This window comes from Drosophila suzukii, chromosome X (assembly GCF_043229965.1).
Source record: "Drosophila suzukii chromosome X, CBGP_Dsuzu_IsoJpt1.0, whole genome shotgun sequence".
Classification (NCBI taxonomy): domain Eukaryota; kingdom Metazoa; phylum Arthropoda; class Insecta; order Diptera; family Drosophilidae; genus Drosophila; species Drosophila suzukii.
This window is the reverse complement of record NC_092084.1, coordinates 29,704,902-29,732,049: the sequence shown is the minus strand read 5'-3', so window position 1 is coordinate 29,732,049 and position 27,148 is coordinate 29,704,902. Positions and strand designations below refer to the sequence as shown.

General features: G+C 37.7%; 1 protein-coding gene and 1 long non-coding RNA gene across 2 annotated transcripts in view; one reads left to right on the top strand and one right to left on the bottom strand.

The window, feature by feature from the left end:
• Cda4 (chitin deacetylase Cda4) overlaps positions 1 to 27,148 on the bottom strand; it is a 78,085-nt gene that overhangs the window by 27,592 nt on the left and 23,345 nt on the right. Inside the window, exons 4-5 of the mRNA XM_017071649.4 lie at positions 26,847 to 26,974; positions 15,423 to 15,565 (exon numbers count right to left, since the gene is read on the bottom strand). Coding sequence (XP_016927138.2) covers positions 15,423 to 15,565; positions 26,847 to 26,974 — 271 coding nt within the window. The remainder of the gene's footprint in view (positions 1 to 15,422; positions 15,566 to 26,846; positions 26,975 to 27,148) is intronic.
• On the top strand, positions 1,960 to 3,606 carry LOC139353485 (uncharacterized). Its single transcript, XR_011604788.1, has 3 exons — positions 1,960 to 2,909; positions 3,148 to 3,248; positions 3,446 to 3,606. It is a non-coding gene; the product is annotated as an uncharacterized lncRNA (long non-coding RNA).

Genomic DNA, 27,148 nt, shown 5'->3' with positions numbered 1-27,148 from the left:
CGACCAAAGGCGACTTACTTACCAATCAATTGTCACCTAAATTTAAATTGATTTCATTTTTTTATTGCCTAGTATTCGAATTCTAAAAAATCTAGAGCCAAGCTCCTAATACTATTTAACCGACCCGTGCAGCTGAATTTTCCGGCACACACGTATTTTTCTTTAATCTGGGCCCGTCTCAAAGTCAAGCAATTTCTTTTAATGTGCTTTTAAAAGCCAAATCTACAGGTTCCCTTGGCCATGGCTTTTTGGTCCAGGAAATTTTTTCATAGCAATTAGATTTCTGTTGTTTTTCCTACGCCCAGCACCAAAAACTAACTTCATTTGCATGGCGAACATCTTGTGCATGTGTGGGGTGTAAATGTTTAGCATGAGTGTGTGTCAGGACCATGGCTAACGAGCTAGCCTGACTTCGGCAAAGGCATAAAAACAATAAGATCTCCCCTTTCGCCACGATTTCAATAAAGCTCTTCGACAGCGCTCTACACACTCATAAAAAAAATTACCAAAGAAAAAAGAGAGTAAAAACAGACAAAAGCCAAACAGAAAACTAAGAAAAAGAAAGCAGAATGCTAAATGCAGAAAGGGAAAATCTGCAAAAATGGGGGCGACTCTGTTCACATGGAAAAATTTATGGATGGCTTGCTGACTTCCTTTCCTTTCTCTTCTTCCTTCTTCCGTGATCATCGTTATTATCAACACCAGTTAGGCAATAACAGTTGAAAAACCAGGGTAGAAAATGGGTATAGTTAGTGGGTGGCCTTAGTGATTACAAGAGCGGACTAATAAAAACAGACAACCAAATACATAGGGAAAAATGGAAAGTACTTTTCCGGCACGCAAGCATACACGAAATCCCTGAAAAAATGTAGCACAGGTATCTCTAGAAATAAAGAAATGGTTGACAAAATAGTTAAAATAATGTTATACACAATTAAATCGCAGTTTAAAGCAACATACATATGTACACATTTTTATTTTTGTTGGAAAGTATGCAACGCAAAAAAAGAAGGGTTTCCAATCCTAATAAGTGAACATATGTTCTTTATCAGGATCTTTACCCGAGTCGATCTAAAGATTTTGCAAAAGTGTTAATGGGATTTTTTATGGTTTATCAAAAGCAATCAGCATGCCCAAATGGCAAATTTTTAAAATCGGGACATCCAGTTCACGAAATCGGAAACCGCTTGCGTAGCTCGCTCACACATTCTTTAGCTGAGTAATGGGTATCTGATAGTCGACACACTCGACTACAGCGTTCCCTAGTTACTTTAGGATCAAAGCAGAGTCCCTTGACTTTAAATTGTAAATAGCACTATCAGTAGATCAACGTCAACTTTTTGTAGGCTAGTGTAAATAGTTTTGACGAAATAAACCTTATAAAGGGACAAAGTAAAATGTTAAATTAGTACTACTATAACAAAAATGTTGCAAAGAAATTTAGCGAGGTACTACTGCACGACGCTGGAAAAAAGGAAAAATCAGCAGAGTGGAGCAAGGTCTAGTGCACATGGAGTGCACTTTGCATATACACAAAGATGCAGATATCCATGTGTGCCTCTATCCACAAAACTTTGAAACGGAAAAGGGAATTAACCGATACTCAGCCCTAGTCAGTCCAGTCTTATATTTGGGTTTTCGGAGCCTTTATTTAAGGCAATCAAATTATTGCATTGAATATTTTCCAAAAGGAACTTAAAGAAACGTTGAGATAAAATTATCAAAACATCCATGTTTCAGATACCACTCCGTCCCATTATTTTTATATATTATACTATAATATATATTTTTAAATATTTTATACTCTGGTGAGGGGATAATTTTTGGCCAGCTCTTCCCTAGTGCCGTCCCCACGCCCATCTGCAAACCCCAGAAGATCTGGCCCGAAAGTTAATATACCCCAACAGCTTCCCTGCAGTTCCAAAATTGAGTTAAGCGCCCAATCATCACGAAGCCGACTGCGACGTCGGCAGATAAGCCAGCGATGCCGGCAGAGCTGAGCGCAACGGCGGCAAAGCGACGCGCTCTCAGTCGGGTCCGCAAAGAGAACGCACAAAAAAGTAATTTTGGGCTCTCCCTCTCTCGTCAAGTCTCAGACGAAAAAGTGCGCGTGAAGGGAACGAGGCCCAGCAACTAAAATATATAGACCTTTGTGCACCCTTGCCTTTTGAATAATGCGACATTTGTTCGTAAATGTTAAAATAACGATTTAAAATAATAGGTTTCTGTTTTAAAATATTTGTATTTCTTAAACAAATTTATATGTTTATTAATATAATTTAATAATATGTAAAGTTTTAAAAATATATTTTTATAAACCGATTTGCATAGTCGAATATGTCTATAAATACCCTGCTTTTATGTGCAAGATGCATAGACCAAACGGGACATGCAAAAAAAACAACAACGGCTTAGCGGAACCGTTGTTGTTGTTGCTTGTTGTTTTTCTGGAAGGCACGCGCCTTTTTTCGTCTTTTCACTTGCGTTTACTTTAGTGAAGGAGTTAGAAGTTGAAGCAAACATACCAGCAATTTACTAAATTAAATTAAATTAGTGCCTTAAAAGTGAAAAAAGAAACGATTCCCAGGTAAGTCTGTCGCAGACTAATAATATTGAAAACAGTGAGAGTAAAAAACAAGATAATCTATATTAAAAATAAGGGAAATACAAGATTCCCAAAATAACACGTGGCGGAAAAAAAATAGCTGTGAAAAATATTAATTTTTGACGTGAAAAGCAACAAATGGTGCATATAATAAACAAATCTGTGAAAGAATTTAAAAATCTTATTGAGTGCAAAGTTTCTAGGGACAAAAAATAAGAGATGTTTGTTTTTAAAACTTATATTTGTGGTTAAAATTCGATAAAAATGAATATTAATAACATTTAACAACAATTCTTACTTTTGTGTACGTATTTAAATAAAAATCTCAAACATCTCCAATTTTCAGTTCCTGGAAAAGTGTTATTTTTTTTCCGCAACTGCAAAATAAATAAATGTTTTAATAAATAATATAAAATACATAAATAATGTGTGGTTTATTTTTCGTAATAATTGTTTACAACAAAATAAAATAAATCAAGTGACCGAAAACAAAAGTTTGCTAATTTCTTCTCGATATTTTTTGCATTTTCTTATATTTTTAGACAAGGCTGAAGGTAAATCTATAAAAAAATGGAAGGCTAAATCGTTCCATCTTAAGCATATTATCCGAGGAACTTGTTCTGTCCCACAACTTACTTATTAAGTAAGTTTTTATTGAGGCTGAAAGTAACTATTGTTTGTAAGTTTAATTTTTAAAAGACTTCTGGGATTTTTACATTGAATGCCAAAGATAACATTTCTTTTATTATAAATAAATCTTACAAATAACGATTACTTTCGGTCACTCGTTTTTATTCTCGTCTTGTTTTATTTTTAAAACTAATTTTTTTCTAATACTAGATGCAATCGCCCTGGTCGATCCCTCGGAGCCTCCCGAAAAGGCGCTGCAGAAGGCAATGCGGTGCGTTAAAAACTAGATGCTGAGGAGGAGGTGCCAGCGACCCCGATAACACCGGAAACCCCCGAGCTCAATTTTTAAAATAAACAAATAAAAATAAAAATTACAACTGAAATTTTTTTTGCTGTCAAGCGCTCAACGTGCGCTGAAAGTGCGCTTTTTCGCTGCTTGAATGAGCGCTCAACGTGTGCTGAATGAGTGCTTTTATCGCTGCTCAATCGAGCGCTCAACATGTGCTGAACGTGCGCTTTTTCAGCTGCTCCATCGAGCGCTCAACATGTGCTGAACGTGTGCTTTTTCAGCTGCTCAAAAAAGCGCTCAAAAGGGTGCTCAAAAAAGCGCTCAATGAGTGCTATTTTTTGAGCACTGATGAACCCTAGGACATGCCTATGTTAATTTCAGCACATAGCTCCATACAAATTGTGCGCTCATTGAGCGCTGAGTGATGAGCTTTTTGCAGTGATTGAGTGCTCAATAAGCGCTGAATGGTACTGCAGGGTTTTGAGTCGAATAAAGCACACGGACAGACACGTGCACGTGTGTGTGGACAGCTACACACACCCACACACTCGCTCGGGAAGGCACCTGCAAGAGCTGTTAAAGTGTCATTGGGTTGTTGTCATAGTCATTGTCAACGTTGTCGTTATCTTTATTTCACATCAACGACATAGTCATCATCATCATCATCATCTTTATCGTCGTTCGTTGGAATCTCTTCGGGTGCAGTCTGCCACATTGTCCGAGTCGTTTTGCCCATCTAGCTATTTTTTGGAACAGATTCTGGGATTTTCAAACCTAGTTTTATTTAATTTATTTTTAGAAAAGGAAAATAACGTTCTTTAAGAACAATTAAATATTTTTTAATGCAATTTGGTAGGGGAAAATGTTACAAATTTTATTGTTTATGTATGTTAAGTTATATACATAATAATACTTTTAAATTTACTCACACAGGAAAAAAAAGGTGAACAATACCAGTTTGCTATTTATTGTCTCCCCAATTTTCTCATATCACTTTTTTCATATCAAATTGAAACGAATTCATATCATCAATATGGTACGAAATCATATCAACTACTAGTGTTGACAAGAATCCGTACCTTATTGATATGAATTCCTATCATATTGTTATAATTTCGTATCAATTTGATATGTTTTTCATATCAAACGTAAAGCCTAGTACTCATATCGACAAAAACCGCAAGCTAACCATAGGAGTAAGCGAGTGGCAAATAAGCGGCTAACGCTTTTCGTCGGGTATGTTTTTCAGCGCGGTACTCAGATGAGCCAAGGAAATACCAGAAAAATACCTGATTTCGCTAGTGAATTTCGGTGAACGCCGTTAGCAGCGGCCCAAAGAATAAGGAATGTAATCTTTGGCGATGTTCGTGCATAAGCGGTGTGGAAACTAAAAATTAAAAATATAAGAAAATCCCCAAAAACGCCTCCAGGAGGTCATTGTAGATGAAAAAGGACGCCTAATCCAAGCTGTGCCCATTATTGTGGGACTTCACCGACAGGAAGCAATACCACACAGGGCAAATCCGTGGAATATTTGAAGTGCTGGATGAGATCCACTAGAGAGACCCAGTGGGAAGGAACATGGACTTCGCTCCCTACATCGACATCCTGCCCGGTGAGTCCTCGCAAAGAAAGTAAGTTCTGGCCAAAAGAATTCGGTTGCCTTGTAATGTTAGAAGTATCTTTTTAGCAGAACCACCAGAACGATCTCCGACGAGCTCTCCATTGGGGAACCACAGGACTCAGCTTCCACCGGCTACTTGGCAGCTAAAGCGGAGATGGCTTCTATAGGGAAAAGCAGCTGCTTGACAGTAAGACCATGCTACATGCATTGCGAGTGAACTTTGAAAACTTCGGTCGCACTACAAAGAATAAAATTTTTTGATTACTGAAACCTTTAGCCGATCTGAGTACTAAGCTTAACAGCAAAAACAAAAAAAGTATGACTGTGCTTTCCTATTTTTTTTCCGTACTTCTGGAATTTACTATGGTGTTAAACATTTTTTAGACTGAATTTTTTTTATATAAAAGTAGAACATTTTGCGTCCTTTATTGGCTTTTGCAAATGGTTGGTATCTCAAATATAATTGTATTTACTTGGTGTTTGTTTAATTCGAATTTATTTACTTCTTGGACACCACAACGTGCTTTTCGGTAGATGGACTACACATACTGCACTAAAACAAATTCAAATGGCTGGTCAGGATGACGAGCTGGGCAATTTGGTGTCCACCACTTTGCTGGAAGACATCTATCGAGACTCCCTGGCGCTGTTGTAAACCCACATGAGTGGTCCGAGTTCAGAGTGATCAGGCATACATTGCTAAGTCCCCGAAATATGTTTGTAATGTACCCGTTATTCATTGAAAATAAATAATTTAAGCAAATTTAATGGTCTTAATATTTATTTTTATACAAGAAGCAAAAAAGTAAAATCAAAACTGGTTATTATTTATATTTCAAACATCGATCTAATATGATTATTACAAATTACAATAAATTACAAATTGATATAAAAGAATATTAGTTTGATATAAAAGCATATCAGATTGATATTTAACATCAGAAAACGCTAATGTCGATGTCCCCGACTTTTAAATATCCGTTACTCAGCTTAAGGGAACTCTGCTTTGTTCACTAACACACCTAGCCTTAAGCGCCACCTATCTTCTTCTTCTATACCTACCTTCCACTAGCCTTTAGCGCCCCTAGCGGCTTGGTGGCGTATTAGTGAACACAGCTTATTTTCTCCATAGGGTGTGTAACCTCGATTGAATTGCAAAATATTGATTATTATTTAATTATATCTTTTTAATGACTGGATCGATTTCAATATTTTTTGGCATGAAGATAGGTATTGATAATAAGATTAAGCTCTCAAATAAAATATAATTAAATTTTTACACAGTATTAAAATATGTGGGAGCTAGACGCGTTTTAGCGATATAGGCGTTAGAGTGGGCGTGGCACCCTGCTGAAACAAACTTGCGCTGCGCAGGAACCTCAAGAATCTGAGTCAATAGATTAGCATTTCCTTATAACTATTGATCAATTAGAAGTGAAATTAAAGAGGACAAACAATTAATGGATTCGACTAGCCAGAAACATGTTTTAAGATGTTCGCAAGTGCATTTAGACTTTCACTTAAATTAAAGTGGTTACATTTGGATACATATATCATATTATTAAAATCTCCGTATATGTGTAGTTTGAGTGAATTCATTTTTTTGTTGAGTTTTGAACATACATAGGGAGAAAAATGTATAATTAGACAAGCAACGATGATTTCCACTTCGATTCAGAGAATTTTAATTTACCCCTACTACCTTTCATAGCATTAAGTGGACAGCACTGGGTGCGAGAGTCGAAACTCCTGACCAGGACTCTTCCTGTACCCGTTTCCAAGGCCTTAACCGAATCGTTCCAGGAGTTGGTCCAAGGCTCATCATCATTGTCGACAACAGCAATGCTGACAACAAACAACAATGCCGGCAATAACAAGAACAACAACAAGCGGGCCCTCATCAACAATTTGCAGTAAGAAAAACAGGAAAAGCGACCACTCACACACACACGGACATGTCACCCACAGACGAACACACACCGATACAGAAACCATTAGCCAGCGAACAGCATCTACATATTAACGTTACGGATATTTTCCTACCAAATTGCAAACACGGAGAGAGAACGTTCGTTGCACAGCTCAGTGATCTAAACCAATTGCCAGGACCAAAGAGCCGGGTTCCAAGGAGGGCGGTGGAATGGCTAAAGGAAGGAAAGATGGGAACTCTGATGCCCACTTCATTGCATTTGCCGGAAATCTCATGAGCAGAGCGCACAAATGTATGGAGGCCATGGAAATAAGATTAATTGGAGCTTCTAAAATGGATTTTAATTGTTATTTAACAAAGGTTACCTAGCTTAACGATCTGTGAATGCCATAATGCCCTGAAAGAAAGATAGGGATACGATTTTGAAAAGCCTATTCGCAATCATTAGCTCAAAGGTGAAAAAAGAGAAAACGCACATTTGCTCCACCCGAATGGTTTTTGGCATGTAGAAGGGTATTGGTAATCAAAGCAGAATACAATTCTTGAGTGGTCGTGTCACTCGGCTGTAACAGAATCTGTCAGGTAAATTTCCACTCCCTTGCTTTTATAGTTTCCGAGAGTTAAGCGTTCATACGGACAGACGGATATTTCAAGTTCGAAGGTCGACCAGGGTTTCAGGTAATGCGGGGAAGTAGTTTTTTTTGCCATATTTTTATACCCGTTACTCATAGAGAAAGAGGGTATACTAGCCGGGTCGATCTAGCCATGTCCGTCTGTCCGTATGACCGCTGAGATCTCGGAAACTATAAGAGCTACAATAATGGGATTATGCATGCAGATTCCTGAGATTCCTGCGCAGCGCATGTTTGTTTCAGCAGAGTGCCACGCCCACTCTAACGCCCACAAACCGCCCAAAACTGTGGATTCTGGTGCTAGAATAAAAATTTTAACTGAAATGCATTGTTCTCATTAATACCTATCGATTTACCCAAAAAAAAGTTTGCCACGCCCACTCTAACGCCCACAAACCGCCCACAAACTTCAAAAAGTCGTAAATATGAACGCGGATATCTCGGAAACTATCAAAGATAGAGAATTGTGATCGCAGGTTTAGATTCCGTAGCCTTGTACGTAGCGCATGCTTGTTACGCGAATATGCAACGCCCACTCTAACGCCCACACGCCGCCCAAACCTGTGGTGCCCACAATTTTCATGCTAGATACAAAATTTTCACTGAAATGTATTAGTCTTGTCAATACCTATCGATTTATCCAAAAAAAAGATTGACACGCTTATTCTAACGCCCACAAACCGCCCAAAACTGTGGCGCCCACAATTTTCGTGCTAGATAAAAGTTTTTAGCTGAAATATATTGGTCTTGTCAATACCTATCGATTGATCCAAAACCACGCCCATAACGCTTTAATCTGTCTACCGCCCACATAACCGTATATTAAGATCACGGGTAGGTGGCGCATTTCAATCTCGCTTTGCTGCTTGCATATCTCCATTTCCTTTGGTCCCTTTAGCTGAGTAACGGGTATCTGATAGTCGAGGTGTATAGCGTTCTTCCTTGTTGGTTTAAGGGTCTTCGGGACTTTATACGTGTATTACGGAGCTGGAGATAGAAAACGTTTGTTCTACGACTCTTGAAAAACCCCGCTAGTTTGGCGGGAAGTCCAAAAAAAAAGTGTGTTCTCTTTGTTGAAAGGATCTATGCACCAAGAAAAGTCAAAAAATGATGTACCTTTCATCATTTGCCAGTGGTTAACTATGGACCTCCGAAAGTATCCATTTTTCGTTCAGCTACTTTACAGATCTCTTCCATTCTCATTTTCACTTTTCATCCTACTGACTCCGTCTAATGACACAGTTGAAGTGCTGAAACATTGACGAATCCCTTTCTTTAATTAAAAGCCAGCACTACGTATACTCCCTATGCGCCCATGGCTTAAATAAAATAGCCAACGTTGAAGCAAATTAAAGCCCCCTCGAACTCCTCCTCGATTGAGTTTTACGCTGCCTTTTTAATGGCAACTTAAAACTTGTAAACCTCGCCAGACAGCTGCTCAGAAGTTGTTCAGGTCATTTAGAAAGTTTAAAGCTAAAGATGTCGGGCTTGCTGTTGTTTCTTGTGTTGCTTTTTTGTTGTTTCTAGACTTTTTCGTATTGCTGTGGATGTTTTTGCCTTTGGCATCATGGGCAGGGCCACGTCAACATTAGCATCAAAGTCAGGCGAAACCGCCCGCCGCTAGGCATAGAAAATTTCTCCAGCAGCTGGAAAAAGTCAAGGTGCAAATTACGCCACTTAAAAAAATATAGAGTTTGTCACAGTGGGTTGGAGTGGTAAAAAATTGATTTAACATTAAAGAAATAGGAGCCTCGTTGTTCTTAAAAAACCTTAACTAACGAAGAAAGTTAAATGCATCGGAGGTGGGTCATAAATATTGTTAAAAGTATAAGTTACTCACACATTTGCAAATACAATATAAGTCAGTTGCCCGACGACCTCTGCTATAAAATCAAAACCATAAAAAAGATTTGTCACACAATTATTAGACTCACATACAAGGAGTTCAAAAGTAGGCAACAATATTTTTAAGTTCAATATAATATCACAGTTGAAATCAGCTACGTTGACAATGATTGATTGATATAATTTAAAATGAAACATTTCGAGTTGCATCCGTTTTTGTATATAAATAGGTATTTAAGAAAGGAATTTTAAAACACAATTGTACCACTTTAAGAATAAAGTTATGAAAAGCAAAAAATAAAAATTTACAAAGCGATTTAAGCTTTAAAATCGAATTTTACCGCCACGTATTTGCCCCACTTTGATTCTCCAGCGCCTTGACACAATATGGTCACCCTCGAGGTCGGGGGCTGTAAGTGAGCTCGGCAGCTAGGTTAGGAGTGGGATATACAACCGCCACTCGATGTTATTAATATTAAGTCGCTGAAACGGGACCAGAATGAAAATGAAAAGCGAACTTTTGACGAAAATGTGTGTATGGTAAGCCAGGACATGAAAATTGCTTAGATGGCACCAGGATGCTAAGCAGATTTCGGCTATTCCTACAACGAATGCTGAGGTGTTGATTACGCGTGTCAAAGTTCACTTTTGGTAATTGCCAACGGCTCTCAACAGCATGTACCTTCCGCATGTGCGTGTGGTGAGGTCGAACGATGGCAAACAATTGATGAAATGCAATATCAAAGAGCACATCGACTCAGACGCACGAAAGGCAATTATTTGCCTTTACCCAAATACATCTATACACTGAGAGAACAGGTAAAACATGCAAATATTGGCAGTTATACTGGAATAGAGATTTAACATCGAAAAGTGATAGTCCAATAACATTTATTTGGCACTTTAAACTATTTTAGAAACACTTAAAAATGTTTGCCATGTAATTAAAATTGAAAATGTAGTATCTCATATCACTAATTGCTAAGGCCACTAAAATTTCCCGAAGTGCGTCTAGAAGATGGAAGTGAGCAACTTGAATCTGGCACAATGTCTAGGCGAAGTTGGGCTTGCGGCTGGATCTTGTGTTTTATTGATTCTATTATAAATGCCACTTAATCGATATGTGGCAGCAGGCAATTGGGATTGGGCATATGACGACATTAAATATGCAGCAAGGAAATGCTTTTGCATTGCCACACACAAAGCAGTTAATGGATTTGATTTCGATACCAATGAACTCAACCAGTTAATGGAATATTCTGTCAAACGCACAAACATGAATAACAATCAAAAAAATTAACTGAAAATCCCCTGGCTCTCTTAACATGGTTTTTTGTTTGTTGCAGAAGTGTTGGCTTAAAATAAGTTTAATTTATATTTTAAAAAGGTTGTATAAATGTTGTTATTCGGTGTACATCTAATTTTGGGAATTCTTTGGAAATATTTCCTTGTTCGTATTTTACATACTAATGAATTTACTATTTTATCTCAAGCAATGAATCGTTTATAAGGATTTAATGACGCCGCAACATGGTTTGATTGGCCAATTTCTTGTTCTTGGTCTTAATGCTAGTTCTAGGTAGCTGAAAAGAATTTTAACTTTAACCAATGGCCACGCCCTTCGAGCCCAAACACTTGACTACCTTTTCCCGCTTTTCCCTGTCAGATTGCTCGGGCAATTCTCCAAAGATGAGAGGGAAAACGATTTAAAATAAATAATTACATAGTTAAACCAGCTGCTGCTGGAAGTTGGCTGGGCAGCTGCCAGGTGGCCACGCCCACTGGGCCGGCAATAAAAGTTTATTCCTCAGCTATGACGGAACATAACGCGGACTCGATTTCAATCCTCTGGTTTGTGCGGAAAGAGTCTCGCTCATGTTTATTCAGTCGGTTTTTGCGCACCCCTCCGTTTTCTCCACACGAAAAAAATGTTTGTGAAGTTTTGTATACATGTATGTATAAAAATGTATTTATTTGTTTTCAAAAATATTCGTCCAATGCAATATTTTTTGTGTATGTTATTTCTGTTAAAGACAGTACAAGCGATATTTTTTGGATAAATATTTTTTAAAGCTTTTGTGGAGCCTACAACTGAAAAACTAGTAATACAATTACAACAGCTCGAGAAACGTTATCGTCAAAATGTCCCACATAGATCCCTTTGGATTGCAGGAGACGCTGATTGAATTGGATTTTAAAAAATACACAAATAAATATATTGCTCATACTTAAAAATGACACGGAGACAACATTCCGAACATTCCAACATTACACTGATTTGATATTAATTACTTAAGCTTGGGAAAACTGTGATTTTTAGTTCGTTTCTTTGTAAACAGCTGTAATACCCATGTTAAGTGCCGCTTACAGATGTTAACGGAAACAACACAGATCTAAAAGATACAAGTAACGGATACAACAGAGATCTAAAAGATACAAATGTCCGGGGGTTTACCCAACTTATATCTGCACATATAAAATCGATCGGTTGGTGGATTTTCGAGCTTAAGGTTTTGCTGGTTTGCTTAAGGTTTTATTTTCAAGTACACTGCAATACAACAAACTGATACTTTGGACTGTTTTTATTGAATTGGTTTCATGGATAGGCAGTCGAGCTCCTTCGAACCAAGTCTATTCCGCAGTGCATTGATAATTGTTAGTGTTTGTTAGCAGGGAAAATAAAACGTAAATGTTACGAAATTAGATTTTGCCCCAAAGTCGCTTTTGTTTAGTTGGCTTAGTCTGGCCTTTGCCACTCTATCTTTTCCCCTCTATTTCGATGTCCCCCCTGCCCCCACCGCTTTCTTTGTGCTTTTTATACATATACAGTACGTGTGTGTGTGCGTTCAGTGAGGTGTTGCCTAGTTTTCGGCTTGTTAGTTAGTTAAAAGTTTTTGCGTGCAATTAAAATGCTGCGCAAAAACTTTCCTTCAACATTGTTCTTAATTTTTTCCTTGGTTTTTGCAGTTTGCCAAAGCCAAATACAAATGAACAACTATTGTCTCAGCCCCGTGTGTGTGTGGGTGTGCGTCTGTGTTAGCCTGCAGTCGGGAAAGTGTGCAAAGTCCTGTGGCAATTGTCTGATTGTTTTCTTAGCCGCAGCAGAAGGAGCAGCATTCGATGGCAAGAAAGTTCGTTATCAGTGACATTTCGGCGTATAAATAGCAAACACTGAGCAGTCAGCAGTGAGCACTCCCCAGAAGCTCCCGGAACTCCCCTGCGAGACGCTAACCAGCTCGCCAGCCATTCCCAGTTAGTATTTGCTGCACTGAGGGAAAACACCCTGGCGGATGGCACATTCAGATCTAAGAGGTTTTCCTGGGAGAATGGGGCACTGGTGTCCAAAGAGGTAGTGTTTTTTGGAAAAACACACAAAATGGTATTGGTGAAATGGACCATTATAATAGTTATATGGGCCTGATCGATCACATTGTCAATTTGACCTATATTCTAACAACTTAATATTGTATCAAGCTTTGTGTTAATATCTTGTGCTATATTATGGTTTATATAAAATATATTATTTAATTCGGATTTTTTAAAAGCAAGTTTAAAGTTCTTTCGCACTGTATTCTTAGTTTTAGCAGTTAGCAGTTAACAGTTCCCAGTTGCCGTGGCGAACGTGCTGGCAATGTCAATTGAAATGAATATTCTAAGCAGCTGGGCCACAAGCTCCTCGAAGAGCAGAGATTTGGAGGACCAAATAACCAGATCCCCAGTCCCGGCACAGTGTTTGCCCTTCGTCGATGGCGATGTCGAGCAATTAGGAAGTGAATCACAACGCTTTAGTTCTGTGGCACGCAATTTGGCAAATAGAAAGAATGCAAATAAAATATTGGGATTGCCTCAAGCTCAGCAATAAAAATTGTGCACTTCGACGGTTCGATGATGTTACTTAAAGTTTCCTTGATCCTTTTAGGTGCTTTCAAGTATAGTTATTTTAGGATTTGATTTATAGGTTTTCAATTTAATATTGTTTGAAATCTGATTGTCACATGATATAAATGTAGGTATATATATGCTTGGTGCTTTAATTGGCAGACATAAAATTTGACATGCGAGTGTCACTCCTGGGATGTTGCACTCTCCGCGAAATTAAATCAATTGCCGACAGCAAAATCGTATGCAAAAAATCTTCGGCAAATATGATTCATCTGGATGTGTGTGGCCAAAGGAACCGCACAGCCCGATGACGGAGAGTATGCATTTTCCCCGCCGCCCCTAATGAAAAAATGGATTCCTTGGGAAACTGACAAAACTAATTGCCTCGGCGGACGTAAACAAAAAAGGAAATTTCGCTGCATACTTTGCGGCAGTCAGCGAAGCGAATTGAAAATAAAAATCTTAACAAAATAAGCTAAAAGCTGAAGAGTTGCCGAGCACATTAAATCATTTCCGCTCTGCAGAGCAGGCAGATTCTTTTGGCTTGTTCTTATGTGGAAAGTCGCAAGTTGCAGGCAGTTGCAGTTTACCACTATTTATGGGCTGCTGCTGGGGAAAAAGATGAAAAGTGTGTCTCCACTCCTTCATCTCCCTCGGTGGCAGAAAAATGATTCGCCCGAAAAAAGGAAAAGTCCTCGCTTATATACTGTATGTATATATACTGGCACTCACACAGTGAGTCGTCCGATTAGCGCATTCATGTGTGTGCATGTGTAGCATATTCAGGCAATTACTGCCATTCAGCGCATTTCAATTCAACTTCAAAACTGCCTCCCGTTGCCTCCCCCAGGTTTTTCTTGAATTCTGGGCCTTCCCCAAAGTTCTACCAGCCCTGTAGCCCTGTGTTGTTGCAAAAGTAGAAAAAAGCTTTTAAACTTCACTCAAGATTTTTGCCGTTTACGCTCGGCTGTCAAATTTTTTGACTGTCCCTGCTCACTTAGTTTTCCATTTCTCGCCAACCGCCAGAATTCTGCAGCACGAAAGAAGGATGCGATTCTTTCCAATGAAGAAACCGAAACGAACAGTTTCTAAAAAATGTTTCATTGTTTGTTGGAAACAAATTTCAAATAAATAAATAAATAATATAAGAGTGTAGCCTTAAAATAAAAAAAGTAAATAAAAATTTCATGAATTGATTTTCTCGACTGTTGAACCTTCCTAATATTTGGGCATGCAGCTGACTGCTTTATTTGGAGCTCTTATGTTTCTTTTTTATCAATATAAAAATTCTGTTGTATATAACATAAGAATATTTATTAGATTTTTCATTTTACTTTCTTCGTTTTATAGCCATTATTTTATGAAATAATTTTCCTCTTCTTTAGTTTTGATCTGAACTGTATGCACACATGTACTTCTGGAACTGCTACTTTTCCCCTATACTTTTCTTTCACTTCATTTTGCTGTTGCCATTTTACTTTGTTGCCTGTGCGAGTTTGTGTGTCTGCCGTTTTTATAAGTCTGTCAAAATGTAGTTTATATATTTTGGCGAAAATTCATTTTGCAGTTGACATAACTTTGTCAGCCCCAATTTATCAACAACAATTAGCAGAGCAGAGCGGACCCCACTGACTTGTCTGACAACTGTGTGTGTGTGTTATGTGTGGGGCATGGCAAGTATGTGACAAGTATTTTGAACAAAAACTTTGTCTGCCAAACAGACTCTCACTTGACTCACTTAACTTTCTGGCCCCGAGAATTTTGAAAACAGCTCGAGAGACGCACCCGGTTGCTGCCTGCGTACACGACGTATGCGTAATATTGTAATGCCAAAATAATGTGCATTTGGAAAATGGAAAATGGCTGTCACCCCAGTAAAACGAGAAACAGCACAGGTAACGGTAACAGCACACATCAATTGTCAAATGTCAGCTCAGCCAGCTGGCTTATTAAACTACAATTTGCCACCTGAGCTGACAACTCACCTGTACTCGTGGGACATGAAGAAGGTGCCCCGAATCAGACAGCCGTTGGGATTCTTGCGCTTGCCGTCGAATATCTTTTGGTAGTGCTGGTAGTTATTCAGATTCACCGCCCCATCGAAGGTGAGCATTATGATTTGTGGGATCTGCAAACAGGAAAGGAAAAGATTAGCATAATCATCATTGTTATTACGGTTAAAACTCTTTTGCCACTTTTTTGGCTATCATCCGGAAACGGCAACGATTTTTGGTTTAACTTCTCGCTGCATGAAATGATTCGAATGACCCGACTATCATATACCCGTTAATCAGCTGAACAATTTAACTTGTTAAGTATCGGCCCAATTTAAGCAGTTTTGGCACACCGATAGGTATTGAAAAATAACATAAAAATATTAATTACAATGACAATACATCTTTAAAAATGTGGGCGCCACAAACATTTGCGGTTTGTGGGCGTAATTGCTCATAACTTTTAAGTACATGGTCCGATTTTGCGATTGATTGCAACATTAATGGGTGTTGATAGAAATTACTTAATTTTTTTACCCTTGCGGACGGTTTTATGATTTCAGTCAGAGGTTTGCAACTCAGTGAAGGAGACGTTTCCGACCTCATAAAGTGTACATATTCTTGATCAGCATCACTAGACGAGTCGATCTTGCCATGTCCGTCTGTCCCTTTCTACGCAAACTAGTCTTTCAGTTTTAAACCTTCCCAAAATTTTTTTTCCAGGTAGATTATATGTCTGAACGAGACGGATCGGACAACTATATCCTACAGGAATGATCAAAACAATCTCTTTTTTTTAATGTAAGAAAATGTATAACTTCGGTGTTTTTTGACATATTAACTTCTGCTCTTGAGAATATCATTCTTTAAATATGTTAGAACTTGGAATAAAAATTTAAAACAAATCGGACGGCTTTATCATATAGCTAGATCAACTCGATAGTTAGTCTGACCAAGAATATATACATATATGTACGTTATACGGTCGGAAACGCATTCCTTTTACCTCAATGAGTAACGGGCATAAAAACTTAATTTTACCAAAAAGGAAATGAGGAAATCTGTACTTAAATTTCCAATCTGAGAATAAATGAATTCGAGATTATCATAGAAACTTCCTAAAATGCTGGCCCAGGAAGCATGTATGTGTCCCTGGGCATTCGTCTCAAACAATTTTCACTGTGGACGGCACTACACGTAGTGACGAAGCGCACAAGGAGAGTGACCTAAGGCGAAAACTATATATACAGGAAGAAATGAAAATGTACTGTGTTCATCCGATAGTTACGAGTGATACATTCATCTAAAGGTATCGCAAAAACTAATTGCATACCAAGACATTAAAAAAATCAGTTGGTTTGGGAAAAAAAGTGGTGAAAGTGTAATAGTAAAAGTTTAGAACATTTAATCTGTTGGGGCCGTTGGGGATTAGTGCACAAGATCATTAGTCATATTTAGTTGTTTTCTAATTTGTTACATTCGGATGTTTCATTCCAAAGAAATAGGTACAACAACATTTTGGGGGGACTTCTCAAAATGAAATTTTATTTGTTTTGTTAGTTTGTTCCAAAACGTTATTTTATGGTCCTGAAAATTTTGGATGATGCTAGACAGATTAATAGAAGAAACTTTAGTTCTACCGTTTTTGAAATAACTCGATAGTTTGGCGGGAGATCGGCTATAAATAGCTACATTTCGTGCACTCGTTGTTGTGAACAACTAAGGCTTGCGTTATATGTCGTTAGAAATGTATCTCGAAATACTTTGTACGCCTTTCTAACATGATTAGTCTAAGTACCACCAAGTAAAAATTATTGGCAAACGATTTTTTATTCTTATTTTAAAAGCTTTTTTTTTTATTTCTCAAAACAGCTCTAACGATTTTGGGGTTGATCCTCAAAGTGTAGAGCCCTTGAGATTCCCCAACTTGTGATATACGACACGATGTTGTAAAAAGTCACTTTTTAAAGTTATTAATTAACAAAAATTGGCACATGACAATGGCAATGATAAAAATTTAGAAAGTTTATTTATTTAGTAGATCGTATAGTAAAATTTCGTCACAAAAGTTGATATCAGAACTTTTGATTGTTGAAGGTGCGATCGTCACAAATTAAGAAGTGTTTTTGTTTGATATTGTTTATAAACTTAAATATACATATATCCCTACAGTTCTGATATTCAAAGTTGTGACGAAAAGTTCTTGTATTTTCTAAAATGTTCTCTTTCGACATGCTGCTACAAAATATGCCTTTGTAGGCGGGAAGCATCGATATTTCGCTACAGCGGGCACAATGAAATCATGTTATAACTCGTGCTTTTTGGGTTTATGATTTCAGAATTTCGAATACAATTGGTTTTTAATCGGACGACTATGTCATGAAGATTTTATAGGAACCATCGCTGTATATACATATATACAAATCTTTCAAAAACACGGTTTCTGCAATACACGTGATATGCATGATATGGTTAAGCCTCACGGGAACATCAACTTTAGCTTGCCGGAGCCATCTTCCATCCTATCTGCTTCGAGAAATATGCTGTGAAACGATTCCTTTTGTTTCCCGTCCCCCAAGTGATTGAATCGCCAACCCAAAGGCAAATCCCTTAATTATGCGATTTGACGCTGCTGTGTCTCCACATAAATATAAGTACTTGCAGCCACATGAGTCGGGGTGCGAAGGCTGTGCGAAGAGGGGCCATACATGAGTGGGTGGGCGTTTGAGCCCAATTAGAGGATTGCCGACCTCAAAATCAGCCGGGCATACGATGGCATTGGAAGCCGCAGCAGAAACTCTAATTGAAGGTTTTGCATTTTGCATTTGTTTTTCCTGTCTGGGTTGCGCCTGGTTGCGCATTTCCCGACTACCTCCAGCCACCCAGCCACCCAAAAACACCCACTAAGCCCCACTTTCGGCTTGGAACAACTTGCAGCTTGAGCATTAAACTTAATTAGTGGGCATGTGGGCAACCGTCGGAGAGAGCGCAACAAGCTACCTGCTACTTGCAACCGGCAACTGGCAACCAATTCACGAAACCAAATTAATTTCAAATAATGCCCGACTATCAATAACACCCAGAAGCAACATCCGCACAGCGAATTCCATTACAAAATTGCCACCCAAAAATATGGACAACGAAATGGGAATCAACCAAAGCCAAAACCAAGCCCTACCCAAACGAAAACCCTGCAGTTGTAGCTTTTGATGTTTTTGTTGCGCTTGCAACACTTTAAGTGCAATTCCATAACCAAAGACCACCGAGTGCAGTCGAAAAAGAATGAGCGAGGGAAAAGTAATAATAATGCTATAGAAATGACGCTCTGCAAAAACATGAGAAAACAGCAGTGGGAAAATCCCTTTAAACCTGTGAATACTCTAGAAAACGTTCCTAGATTTTTAGTAAATTGCCGCGAAGTAAAATGTTTTTTTACTAGGAATAAGATTGAAACAACGAAAATACCTTTTAAACTAGTAGTATTGATATTGGTTGCTTCCTCCAAATCAATTATTTTTTCGTTTTCCAGTTCTTTAGGCAGCAACTTTTTGCAAATGTTAGGTCAACAGTCAACGATTTTTAGGAGCGCAAACTCAAGTGGTTTTCTGGATCACCTTCACTTAAAGCATATCCAAAATGTAAATTCAAAGTCTATAATGAAACCAACTTACTCCCTTAGAAACCTGAGTCCGGAGGGGCAGGGAAAAGAGAAGGCGGGTAAAATGGTGGCTGCAGCAAAATCGGAAATGCATTTCGCATTTGGTCCGAGATCTGGCCATAAAGGCGGTTGGCACGGCAGCAGGAACGCACTTAGCGCTCATTGTAGGACACATAAAAAGGATTATTGTAGAAATTCAATATTAATGCGGTCGAAGGAAGGAGATGACTATGACTATGACTACGACGATGACGACGACAATGGCAATGGCGATGAAGATACTCGCACCCACCCAAACTGAGCTGGCAAAATTATGCAGGGGCGTGAAACACTCGGTGGTCAGTTTAAGTGTGGCTTAAATAACAAGTCTGCATTGAATTGAAATTGAAATTTCTCTTCGATTTGACAGCTTTTCATATTCCTTCCTTTTTTCGCACTTTTCCTCCATCTTTCCATTACGCCTTATTGCCCTTCGCTTGGTGGCCGGCTTTATTGAAAGGCATATTTCAAATGCGCGTTTCCGCAAAATGAGTGCAAATCAACTGCAACTTTTCCCCTCTTCGCTGAATTATAAAGTAAAAATATTATTGCAAATATAATGAATGTGGGGGCTAAGGGAAAGCGAGAAATGGAGCTAAAGCAATTCATAAATTTCAAGCTTGGACCAAGTTTTCGTGGAAAAGGTGAGCAAAAAAGTGTGCCAGCCATTGTGGGACGATGGAACATTATGCGATTGTCGTTTTTACTGAATAAGCGATTACCTATCGTTCCAAACCCAATTGCGTTTCAAGTTCCCAAGCTCTTCAAATCAAAAGTCTGGCCGAATAACAGTTATTCTCTTTAAAAATTTCAGTAGCACTTTTTGAAGTCGCTGGGTTCTGGAGATTTAGAAACTTGGATCCGGATCCTTCCTTTAATTTTAATGGAAAACGACTACTAGTTGTCTAGATATATACAATAATAGTTTTTAAAAGTTGTCTATAAATCATTGTGCATATATAAAAATATATAAGAGAGTAAAATATCGCTGCTTAACAGTGTTTTTGGTGCAGACCTATGGGCATTAAATTTGTCCATATAGACGTGTATTGGCATATATGCATACCTAGTTTTTTATCCTAAAGTCGCGGCTTGAATAAAATATCAACATTTAATGTTTTGAATAAAGATATCTCCGAGAGTTTGTAATCAATTTTACTGATATGTATGCCAACAAATTGCTTATATGCCCTACTACAGATTTGCGTTTAAGGTTTTATCATATCATTAGTCGATCACAAATTGTGGTCATTTAAGTAATCTGTTCACCTCATCAAGGAAAAATATGGGCCTCAAAATATTTTACATTTATTTAGAGGCGTCTTTTCCTGAATTTTTTAAACACTAACCACCTTTGAACGTCAAAGGATGGAATTTATATAATTTTTTTCTAGACTCATAAAAAGTAACGGGTCATAAAATAGGAACTAGAAATTTTTCTTTAAGAATATGAAAAGGGATTCCGAGTGAAAAAATCCGATTGATATTCTGTAAAAATATATCTTGTGCAACTTAAAAGCCTTTAAAAAGATTTGTTTAAGAAAAAGTGGCCAAAACCTAATTTATCTTCTTACATGAAATAACTCATTTAATGTTATACAATTGTACCTTTAAATTTAATACTTTTAATGCGATGTACTATTAATTATTGGCGAAAATTCATATGACACCTAAAATCGTTTTATTATTAATATTTTTATTTTATTTGAGTTTTACTATAAGACTTCTTTTAACTTATTATATTTTTTAAAATAATTTTTAAAGTTTTACCAATTAGAAAGAATTGTAATTCTGAAGAGCCGTACTTTCGATACCATTCGTCAGACCTAGTGAGGAGGCCAAAAGTTCAGCTCTTTCCTTTTACAGATCAAGGTCCCGTACAAGATCATTTATGTCATTTTGCGAGATAATCTTTACCGTCATCGCACTTGACTTGGTTTAAAAAGCACAGGCACCTAGACCCTTAAACTTACTCAAATTCGGTCAATAGTTTGCTTAGTTTCTAACCCGTTACTTTTTAGCATTCTAGAAAAAAATGCTTGCACCTTTTAAAAAAGTCAGTTTTGTTGTCCAGTGTAATAATTAGAAATTGGAATTTGGTAAGCGCCTGTGTGTTGGTTATAAATAAAATAATGAGTGTAAAAACAAATGAAAACGAAATGTACACAAATATGAAATGTATTCAATTATCACTTAAAGAGTTTGTATTCAACTTTTTAGAGGTCTTAAAGTTTTGAAAACTGGAACTATGTGGCCTGGGCAAATAGTAGACGAACGTGCCGGAATATTTCCCTTTTGCACTTCTGTGTGCGTTGATAATTTTTGCCTAATGCGACTCAAGTTTGCACTTTAGTCTTTCAGCAAATATGGCAGTCGAAGAGTTGGGGGCAGGAGCACCCATCCTGATGGCGGGGAATCGCAAGGGCAGCGGAGTGGGCCAGAAGTTTCATCCGTCGCCGAGGATTGCAAAGTGTTCGAAAGAGACGGGGGTCTCGCAAATTTGCATAGCTCAGTTGCTCAATCGCAGCGACAATTGAGCGGCTCATTGATTGCACCACCCATTTGCCATTATCCGTTCGCCATCAGCCTCACTCACTACTCACCACTTATCCAGCAATCGGGGCATCAACAAACTTCTTGTTGACACTGTTCCTTCTTTTCATTTCATTTTCCAAATCAAATTCAATTCCCATTCAAATTGAGCAAAAGCGGTTTATTTAACGCCTCGCCTTGGCCCGATTTTTAATCTTTTAATCATTTATAATAAAAGTGAAAATTTAACAAATTGCAGCTGGTGAGGTTATTACTGAGAATACGCGTCGAATGATACCTCATTTGTTAAAATACAATGCTGCGTTCAAAAGATATTCCAAAAACAAGATTTTGTGGGACTTTCCAAAATAAAAACGTTTGTCCCTTGTTTGTGGGCTTGTATGAATCCCTTTTTGGTCTAAGAATAAGTATTATGAAGCTCGAGATAGAAAACTTTTGTTCTACAACTTGTGGAAAAACGCGCTAGGTTAGAGGGGAATCCAAAAGGAATCAAATACGTGCTATATGTAGCTGAAAATGTCATTTAATATGCTAATCACGGTGCCTTTGAGTAATTTCTCTAATGACAATAGATTTAAAGTTATAGCAAAAAGGTTTTATTTTACCACTTTTGCTTATCTTCCCAAAATTGGTTTGAACGAGTTCTTTCAAATTTCAATTTGTATAGCCCTTGAGATTCCCCAACTTTTGATCTACAACACAATCAAATAAATAAATAAAAAAAAAAATTCACTTACACTTTTTGTCATAAAAATTACTGTTTGCAAGTTATTGAGCGAAAAAAAGTACCTTGAATACCCAAAACTATGCATCTTTCATTTAATGGCACACAATTGTTAGAAGATATTTTTAAAGTAAAAGAAAAACATTTTCAAGTTTATAGTCGACTAAAACTTTTCGTATTAAACAAATTATTAAAAGCCCGAAAAGTGTTGTAGGTTGAATTTCCGATGTCTACCTACACATAATTTATTTAAGTTCCTAAAAAATATTTCTATAATAAAGTACGGGGTACGATACGATGTCTAACTACACGAAATGTTCAGTTGTGACGCCGTGCCGAAAATGCTCTATACGGCTGTCATAGTAAGAGGGTCTCTTGGGAGTACACATAGAGAAATATCCAAGAACATTGTTCTTGACTTGAGAACATTCGTTCTTAAAAACCGTGTAAGTACATTTTGGTATCAATGTTCTCAATATTAGAACAAAATTGAGAGAAGAGAAAAGTTAGATCGAGTTTATTTACTTTTAAGTATAAACTACGGACTAAACTAATAGTTTATTTGTTGAGATATACAATGTACAAAAATACCGCCAATTCAACTTGATTCGAGCAAAATAAAAACATTTTCAACTTAAAAATGTCGTTCTATTTTTAAGAACATTTTCAACTCAGATGAGAACGTCAGAATTTTCTCTGTGTAGTCAAACGACTGAAGTTCAAATATAACAGTTTAACCTCTAATTCATTAGCTTATAATGTGTACACTTCACTGCTGGTCATTAATTAACTTTATACAAAACGGGTCGCAATGGACAGAAAAGTAAAAGTGTGATGATATGGTTCCGGTCGCTGAAGCTAGTGTTCTCTCCTTTCTTCTCGCAACTTCTGTGGAAAATGTACCATTTTTCTCAATAGTCAACTATTTATCCTGATTGGAGAGTATAATACGACCATTCGCAGCCCAAAGTTTTGCTTCCATTGTGGAATTGGTACCACATTGTGAAATTGAGCGATACGATAATTGAAAGACGTAAGAAATTATAAAAAGGGGTGAACTGAATGATTGTCGGGATGAGGGGGGAACAAGATGAACAGCGACAGAGCTGAGGGCCTATGGCCCACACGGCGTATTCGTTATGTGGGAACCCAACTCAAAGGAACTTTTTGGCATGCACAAATTAACCGCTTGTTTGCGGTTAATTGAGATGATATTAATTATAATTACGCCCGCGCACTCACAAATGACGTACACACACTCACACATAGATAAAGATTCAGTTAGCAAATGGAATTATTTTGGGGCTGCGTTACTGCGAACACATGTAACTTACATGATGTAAGCGCTAATAACACTTAAATAAGCACCGACAAACACATTCACCCGCCCCCACACAGACACACACTAATGCACGACCATACACACACATGCACACCCACAAACAGGACAAAACGGATGGGGAGGACAAACATACATTTCAATTTCGAAATTAAGTGGCTCACTTGCCTTGTTTGTATTTGAATGCATGTATTTGTCTGTCTGCGTGTGTGTGTGTCCGTGTCTGTGTTGATGCATCCGCGAGATTGTGTATGTGTGTGCGGATTAGTTTGTTTGTCTGCGATTTGCGTATATGTTTGTGTGTGTGCTTTGCCACATAAACATCCGCTTTGCTTTCAACTTATACATATATGTTTGCTTTTTTTTCCCGCCAAGCTATACTCTTTATGCGAGGGGCACATAATTCAGGATCTGTCAAAGGACGATCACTAATTTGTTTCGTTAGTTCTAGCACGGGTGTAAAAAATAATGTTAAAATGGATTAAAAAGAAACCTGAAGAAATATGTTTTTATATCTTTGTATTACTATACGGTAGTATTCTAGATAATTTATATTTATCCTCACTAAAATTCCAAGCATACGCATGACGTTGCCAAAAAGAAGCAAAAAACAATAAACGCCTTTAAGGGAATTATACATAGAAAGTTCAGTAGACGGTAGTATAATATACTATTTCTTGGTTCACAATCTTAAAATATAAATGCACATGGTAAGACAACTTTTTCAAGTCCCTTTGCCAGAAATACGACAGATCAGAAGAAAAAAATTAAATCTCTACCCATATTAATAAGTGCTCAAATCCTTCGAAGAGCATTCTCGTTTCGTTAGTTAACTAATTGTCTCTTTATTATTATGCAAGCGAAACCACAACTAATGTGCTCTGCAAACTGTCTGTCAATTTGCTAGAAGAGGGGCCCCAATGCAAAGGGCAAAATGGGGTCATCTGTGAGTTAACAGGTTTGTATACCCTTGCAGAGGGTATTATGATTTCAGTCAGAATGTTTGCAACGCTATAAAGAATATATATACTTGATTAGTATAACTAGTAAAGTCGCTACGGCCATGTCTTTTCGTCTATACGTGTGTCCTTTTCCAAGCAATCTAGTCTCTCAGTTTCAAGGATATCAGGTTGAAATGTGTTTACACGGTTTTCAAGAAGGAATGTTTTCAATTCAGGAAAAATGTTCTGGAACATTTTTGTCGCTGTATGTCATTTTAGTTGCATGATATGGCCTGAGCTTCAAGGGTATATCAACTTCAGCATGCTGAAGCTACCTTCCTTTCTTGTTACTTTTAGGTGCAAAAACTATAGCAAGGGAAATATTTAACAAATAATTTAAGCACTGCGATTTAAATTAACTCTCTTTTAGGTGCAATAACTATAGCAAGGGAAATATTTAACAAATAATTTAAGCACTGCGAACAAAGTAATATATTTTGTTAAGTCTTAGCTAAAGAGATAGCTGCATTAAGGTAACAGCTTTAAGCACTTACAGTTTTTGGAACAATTTTAAGGGTTTTCCGTCTTGCTGTTTCCATTTCTATTTATACCGTGAGCGCATAACTCTTGGCCAAATAAACAAAGCGTAGTTATTAAACAGGATATTCGAATCAACAGGAACACCAGGAGCAACAGCAACAAATACAATAACTGACAACAATAAGGGAAGGACTACAGCAAAAACAACAGATGGCAAAAAGAACAAGAGCACAATTTCCTTATGCAAAGCGACGATAAGAGCAAACCGAATGCAAATACATAGATTTATAGTCACAGAACACGGAGAACTGGAGCCCAGAGGCAAACTGGATTCCAGAAACCTACATATATCTCATCCAAAGCGCTACGATCCACAGCTGCCATAGCCCCAGTTCTGTGTCGTAAAAATAAAAGCTGTCAATACACTGGAAATTTATCGCTCTGCAAATTAACACTTAAACGCAAAATGGAAAAATGGGAAGCCAGCAAGTAGCCAAGTTCGATCTATGCAAAATTCGACTGGACAATATCCTACACTCTGCCAGTCTAAGCAATTACAGGGGTTTTACATGAACAATTACTTAACTTATAGAGTTTTGCGTTTAATTTTGTGTGATAATTGCATTTATGCATGGAGCAAGTTTTGAAAATGTGTGCAGGAAAAGTTAGATTGATGAAAGTTTGCTGAATGCACTTAACTGGGCATAGGTGTTGATTTGTGAAAAAATGTTAACGTTTTATGATGTATTAGCACAATAGGTTTTTAGATAAAGCAATACAACTCGCTTGCGTTTAGATGAAGGTTTAGACATTGAGATATTGTTGTTGATCATGATCAATATAAATTTTACTTAGCCGCTCAATTTATTTTTCAAGCTAAATAACAACCACTAATTAATAATTAATATTTTATACATTTTTCAATTTTTGATGCTTAAATAACACTTGTTAAGTTTTTGGATTTTTGCTTGCTCATTTTTGACCCGATTGCATAACACTGGGATATAAATAACAGTTGGAGATATCATCGAAATTAAGTTGGACTAACATAACTTTTAAATTCCACAGTAAATTGATTTTTATATGCATTTTTTCCATAAGCGGATTGTTTGATTCGCCAGGATGTCAACTAAAACTTAAGACCCATAAATTTTCAACGGATTTATTTCGAGTTTTTACGACTTGAACAGTCGGCATGAACAATCGTCTTAAACTCACATTTTTCATCTTTCAGAAGCTCCTGCGCTGAAGCTACATACGTGTCCAATTAAATCATGTACATATAAAGGAACATGACATAAAAACTGGTCAGATTGATTGGATATAAGAAAGAAAACTGAAGAAAATTGCGAAATATTTAATTTTTGTCTTTAAAAATTCTATTAAAAAAGTAGGGGTCCACCCGAAACTGCCAGCAAGGGCTTAGGAGCATTTTATGGAACTTACTTCGTAAGCTAGTGTAATACAGAGAGTAGTAATTTAAAAGAGAAATATGGTTGAGTGTCAACGTTGATATCCCTAAGCTAACAAATATCCCCCGTTCGAATACCCTGGCGGCAATCGGCGGAATCCCCGGCCACCCTACCACCCGGTTTTTCAACCACCGTCCAGCGTTACTTACCTTTTCAGCCTCCAGGTCGCCGGGAATCTGGGTGCCGTCCTTGGAGCAGAAGCAGTAGGGCAGGGCGCAGTCCTCCGTGTTGCACCTCTGGGCGGTGTCAGCCGGGGCCTCCGTGGCAGGGGCGGGCGCTGAAAGGGCGCAAATCAGTTTGGAAATTATTTAAAATCTATTTCGTTATGCGGGATCCAATCCCAGATGCTGGGGGGTCGAGAGTCAACAAGTCAGCCGGCACAATGACGGATGAAATGTCAATAAGCAGGCAATCCAAGGCGAGTGTGTGCAAGAAACGAGTTAAAAGAAAG